Source organism: Sus scrofa, chromosome 4 (genome assembly GCF_000003025.6).
Source record: "Sus scrofa isolate TJ Tabasco breed Duroc chromosome 4, Sscrofa11.1, whole genome shotgun sequence".
Classification (NCBI taxonomy): Eukaryota; Metazoa; Chordata; class Mammalia; order Artiodactyla; family Suidae; genus Sus; species Sus scrofa.
Genome location: NC_010446.5, coordinates 91,697,543 through 91,704,321, shown reverse-complemented (window position 1 = coordinate 91,704,321; position 6,779 = coordinate 91,697,543). Strand labels below are relative to the sequence as shown.

Below are 6,779 nucleotides of genomic sequence, written 5' to 3'. Positions count from 1 at the left end.
TAGTATATGTCTGGCACTGAGTAGCTGCCTAAAAATAGGTTAGGGAATGAATGAATTGAGCAGAGTTCCATTTTACTTATAGGACATAATAAATGCATAATGTTAACATAGAAGAAATAGAGAAACAGGACAAGGACCTGATTGATTAAATACTATCATGGCAAGATTTATGGATAAAACTACAACTACTCTCAGAATTAAAAAAAAATCTTTGTAGCTACCATTATTTTGAAGTGATAAAAGAAAAATATATCTTTTGTTATAATTGTTTTTAGTCATTCCTTGGTACCAAAAAAAAAAAAATGTGGTTAGAATGCTGAATGCCTAAAGCAAAAATGGAATTTTAAATTTGCTTTTTATTGTTTCATGTTGCAAGAGAAAAGTTAAGAAATGATATTGAAAAAAATAGGTAGAAACTACAGCTTCAAAATGAGTGAAAAAAAATACAGAGCTCATATCGTGTAATGTGTCTGACTGGAGAAATATTCAGGATGAACATATATTAAGCTTTGGTAAAAAGAAATAGAGTAACTTTTAAATAAACAAATTAAAGTTTACTGGGGAAACATATTTTTCCTAATATTTTACAATAATTTCTGAAAATTATATATTTTCTTTTTGTCTTTTTAGGGCCACACCCACAGCATGTGGAAGTTCCCACCTTGTGGTGGAATCAGAGCCGCATCTTCTGGCTTATGCCACAGCAGTTGCGTATGTGACCTACACCACAGCTCATGGCAACACTGGATCCTTAACCTACTGAGCGAGACCAGGGATCAAACCTGTGTCCTTATGATACTAGTCAGTTTTGTTACCGCTGAGCCATGATAGGAACTACAGAAAATTGTATATTTTCTATTTCCTCTTTTAAGTTATAAAAATTTGAGGCAGATGCAAGATTTTGTGCTTTCTATGCAACATTTTACCAATAAAAATCACATAATTTATGTATTATTTTAAAAAACAGGGGAGTTCCCGTCGTGGTGCAGTGGTTAATGAATCCCACTAAGAACCATGAGGTTGCGGGTTTGATCCCTGCCCTTGCTCAATGGGTTAACGATCCGGCGTTGCCCTGAGCTGTGGTGTAGGTAGCAGACACGGCTCGGATCCCATCTTGCTGTGGCTCTGGCATAGGCTGGCAGCTACAGCTCCAATTAGACCCCTAGCCTGGGAACCTCCCATATGCCGCGGGAGCGGCCCAAGAAATGGCAAAAAGACAAAAAAATAAATAAATAACAGGAACATGCTCAGTCAATTGTGATGAACAGCACTGCCATTTTAAAAGAGATTAATGATTTTATTTAAAAAGCCATAGTTTACTTGACTGCTTCTTCCTTGTTCTCCTCTGTTACCTCTCTCTGATGAAAAGTTGGCTATATTGACTACACATTTATAACTTAAATAAAACAAAACAAAACAAAATACAGCGAAATAAAATAAAACTGACTAGGTGGTAGCCATTGTAATCACATATGTAATATCTGGGAAATAACCACCCTTCTTCTGGCTAATCTACAAATTACAACTTAAAATAGGTAGTACTTATTCCATTTGATAGAATGGCAAAATATGGGATTTTGTAAGAAGAGTGATGCTCTTTCTCTGGAAACATAGAAAAATAAGTTTCATAAAAATTTCACTTGAAAAGATCTGAAAACCTGAAACGAAAAATCATTTGAAAAATTCCAAAACAATGCAAAGAAAATTTAGATAAATATATCAAATATATTAGGCTGAATTTTTTTTAAAAAGAACAAATCACGGTAACTTTAACAAACGGAAGTTAATTTTTATTACTTAATTTAAAAATGAATGTAGGTATTTGCTCGTGTTGGCTGAAATTTTCATACTATCAAACACCCATAATTTTTGATTATTTCTGTACTATAGCCTCAGTATGCTGACCTTTCTTCCTTCCTCACATTTGTCACTTCACAGATAGCTGATAATGCTCTAGACATCATATGCAAGTTCAACAAAAGGAAAGAGGAAGCACCAGTGCCAGCTATATTTTCTCTTAAAATAAAAGCCTCTTTAGCAAAATTCTACCTACAGTTTATTGGAGAGTGAGATAAATGACTATTCCAAGCTACAAGAAATCTGATAAACAACTCCTGGCAAAGAGGTGCAGACTTATTGCTTGGGTTCAGATTATTTTCAGCTTGGGGAAAAAAAATCATCACAGTGAAACCATGTACAAGCCCCTGTGTCCTCATTTTTTGAAGTAAAAGCCTTTTCCTTAGCCTCCCAGGCTTCCTTTCAGTCTTAAAAGACTGACTCACAAGTTAATGATTAGGGAGATCCTGTCATGGCTCAGCGGTAATGAACCCGACTAGCATTCACGAGGATGTGGGTTTGATCCCTGGCCCCACTTAGTGGGTTAACGATCCTGCATTGCTGTGGCTGTGGCTGTGGCTGTGGCCGGCAGCTGCAGCTCTGATTCGACCCCTAACCTGGGAACTTCCATATGCTGTGGATGTGGCCCTAAAAATAAGACACATACACAAAGTTCATGATTAGGAGATGTGAAGATGTAGAAGCAAAAAATAGCTGTGGGGCTGGGGAACTGTAACAATTTAGATCATGAATCTGACACATAGCAGAAGCACAAACCTCATAGTTCCCTGAAAGATATAGATGAAGTCTAACACATATTCCTATGCGGTATTAATAGGAAGAGACCCACTTGGTAAAAACTGCTGACTACAAGGACATAGACCTTAGATTGACTGGAACCAGAAAGTTGATGATACTAACTCCCATTTACCTCACCGCCTACCAATCAGAAGAATGCCCATGAGCTGATCACACCCTGCTTCTTTGACTATAAGATTCTTCACTACCCTCTCCAGGTAGAACACACAGTCTTGAGGGCACTAGCCCTCTGTGGCCCCCTCCACAGGCAAAGCAAGAAGGCTATTTTCTACTTCACCCAAAACTCTGTCTCCAAGATTCAATTCAGTGCCAGTGTACAGAGGCTGGGGTTCAGCAACAATAGCAAAGAAAAATAAACCATCTACACCAATCATTGCACTGTGGGAATTTCTCACACAACGGGAAAAACAAATCAGGAGGGCTATCATCTGACACTGGGGAAGAATGTGACATGACAAGAGTCCTACAAAGAGGATTTTATCGGTTGACATTATCTAGCTCTTCCTCTTTAAATTATGTAGGCAAATATGTAGAAGATGAGTATTGGTCCAAGATCTAAGGTCAAAATGAGGAGGAGAGGAATGTTCTAAAGTTTTTTATTATTTTTATTTTTTCTATTATAGCTGATTTACAATAGTCTATCAATTTCTGCTGTACAGCAAAGTGACACTGTCATATATATATTTGTATAAAATATATATATTAAATAGTAAAAAAATGCAAATATATATTCTTTTCTCACATTGACATTTTGTTTATGAGTATCAGTTCAATAGTATATTTTGTTCTTTCAAATATCCCATGTCTAAAGGAACATTGAATTCAGTTCTAATGTGCAGAAATTAGCTTGGAATCAGGATGTGAAATCTCCTTAAGCAGTTCAAGCAAGTTTCCTATATAAAGAGAACTTGGAAAAATGTCTGCCTATAATTCAGGCTTTGAATTTGAGGCATCCCACTCACTGCAGAGATAGCTGCATCCCACTTCTCATTCCCTCAATCTTGTCTCTTATTAAAGCATTTCTGTTCCTGTGGTCATTTGCCCCAGGTGCAAAATTGAAAATATTTGGCAGCTGGTATGATTCAGGCAGCAAGTAGTTAAAACAAAAGTTGACATAGTGCTGGAGAAGACTCTGAGGCCAATCTACGTAAAAGTGTTCTAATGCATTTGATATATTATCTAATCAACACACATTAGGTCAATGAGCTGTGTATCCCTCTTGGAGTCAAATAAGGGAGATGCAGATGACTATTTAGCCATATTAAATGATGAACACATGGCTGAATACCAGTGCTGCATTTTCCCTGTGCTTTGATTTGCAGTAGGTATAAGACTTGTAGAGGTAAGGAGTATGGGTTCAGCGACATGAGTTTTAGTTCTTTGGGATATAGTTGCACTTTTGAGATTCTCATAGAATTAGAATTTGAGAATTAAGATACTTTAAGGTATGAACAAAGCCTAAATCACTTTATTTTGACAAATGCACCAGCACGTCCCTTTTCTTTTATTGTCTTACTTGTAAAATAATAAGCTTGGTCTAGAGTAGAGAATCTCAAACTGGCTGTGAAAGAAGTGTTCTTAAGAAGTTGAAAATTATTCATGGCAGGGTTGCAAACTAGGCATACTCTATCAGATTTTCTGCAGATTTTCCTGGGAATAGGCATTTCAACAAATGCCCAGGAGATACTTATAGCTTGACCTTAGTTTAGAAACCCCTGTATAAGATCAATGATTAGTAAATTTTTGTTTGTATCGGGAGGTTCCCAGACACTATTTAGAGAAACTGTGTACTAGCTGATATTTTGTTTCCATTAAGTCTATGTTATTAATTCTTTGATATGTCACTCTTAAGATGATGTTTCATCTTTCCTGCCAGGCTGTATTGTACATCAGTCTGGGACATCCCTGGGATAGTGGCATTTTCCAAGCACAGTCTTCCTGAAGGCATCCTTTACCTCCTTGTTTCTTAGGCAGTAGATGGCTGGATTGAAGAATGGTACAATGACAGTATAGAGGACAGAGATGATCTTGTTGTGGTTGAAGGTGTACATGGCCCGGGGTCGTGCATAGGTAAAGAGAGTGGAGGAGTAGTAGATAACAACCACTACCAGATGAGAGGCACAAGTGGAGAAGGCTTTGTGGCGTCCTTGGGCAGTAGGAATCCTTAGGATGGCTGCAATTATGGCCACATATGATGAAACCACAACCAATAGGGGGAGTAGAATCATCACCAGGGCCAAGAGGAAGTCTACTAGTTCTGCTTGTTCCTTGTCAGAACAAGTGAGATTAAGTAGTGGAGAGATATCACAGAAAAAGTGGTTGATGATGTTGGGTCCACAGTAAGACAGTCTGGAAATGAAAAGAAGCTTCATCATGGAGCTGAAAAAGCCACTGCCCCAAGAGGAAGCAGCAAGGCGAGTGGCCATGCTGGAAGGCATGAGACTAGGATAACGGAGAGGTTCACAGATGGCCAAGTAGCGGTCATAGGCCATGACTGCTAACAGGACACATTCAGTACAGGCTAAGGCAATGAAGAAATAAAGTTGGGTCATGCAACCTACATAGGAGACTCTACGGTTCTGGGAAAGAAATGCTCCTAAGAGTCGAGGAACCGTGACATTGATATACCACAGCTCCAAAAAAGAGAGGTGGCCAAGGAAAAAGTACATTGGGCGATGAAGGCTTGCAGTGAGCCAGATGGTAGAAACAATGAATGCATTCTCCAGCAATGTCAACAAGTACATTGCAAGGAAGAGGGTAAAGAGGAGCAGCTGAAGGGGTGGAGAGGCAGCGAAGCCCACCAAAACAAACCCTTCTACGTGGTCTCCACTGAAATTCCTCATGATATCTGTCCACTTGATAACCTGAAAAAGTAACAAGAAGGGCAAGATGTTGAAAAACAAATGGACCAAATTGCTGACATCCCCAGATCACAACCTTCTGAAGATGCTCAGTGGTACCTTATCAACTATTATTACATCATTTCTTCCCTCCCTTTGCTGTGTCATCTCCCACTTCAAAGGAAAAGCTCTCAGACTTGAGCATTATATTCAGTAACTTAGCAATTATAACTAGTGGGTATTTGATAAATATTTGCTGGGTGGTTTCAAAACACGTCAATATTTCAATTTTCTGTTTTCCTATCTATGACATGTTTTTCTCTCACTTTTCACAAACTCCTAACCTTTATAGAATCTTTACTCAGTATTTGTTGAATAAATGGATAAAAGGAGTGCTAACAAGCTGGATCCTGAGGCCTCATCTTCAAGGGAATTTGAACTAAAAGGAGTTAGTAGTTCAAAGACATTACTTGAGCTATAGTGCAAGGCAGTGTAGGAAGAGGAGTTTGACTTGGGAAGCATTTATTCACAGCTGGATAAAGGATTCAGAATTCTCCAAAAAGAAGTAAATTTTTCATTCATTTTACAAGTACTTTTTGAGTACATTTCTATGCTAGATTAGATTGTCTCATTTCCAGGGCTGGTGGGGCAGGTTGAAAAATGGACCACAAAAAGCTGTCCATGTCCTAATTCCTGGAACTTGTAAATAGCACATCTATGACAAAGTCTTTATAGATGGAATTACCTGTAAGGATATTGAGATGGGAGACGATCCTGGATTATACAGGTGGACAGCAAATGCAATTTCAAGGGTCCTTATAACAGAAGCAGAGGGAAATTTGAAATAGGCACATAGAGGAAAAGGCAATGTGAAGATGGAACAAAGAGAGCTTTGAAGATACCAGATGGAGACTGGATTGATGTGACCATAAACCAAAGGATGCCAGCAGTCACTAGAGGCTAAAGGGAGCAGAAAATTTTTCTCCCTTAGTGCCTCTGGGGGAAATGTGGCCTTGTCAATACTTTGATATTGACTTCAGACTTCTGACCTCCAGAGCTATAAGAGAATAAATCTCTCCTGTTTCAAGTCAGAAAATTTATAGTAATCTGTTACATCATTCACAGAAAACTGATGTCACTGGTTAGGCATTAAAGTAGAAGAGGCAATCTTCCCTTTGTGCATTTCCAGACTTCTACCAATATTGACAGTGGCCTGGCATCTCCAGAGGGCATCCATAAAGATTATAAATTTCACCTGAGATTGGATCACATGTTAGAGATCAT

At 38.4% G+C, this 6,779-nt stretch overlaps 1 protein-coding gene across 1 annotated transcript; it reads right to left on the bottom strand.

Moving 5' to 3' along the window:
* LOC100625691 (olfactory receptor 6P1) lies at positions 4,454-5,498 on the bottom strand. The gene has a single exon (XM_003355118.2). It carries the CDS (start codon positions 5,496-5,498, stop codon positions 4,545-4,547), a length of 954 nt encoding a protein of 317 aa, XP_003355166.1. The 3' UTR covers positions 4,454-4,544.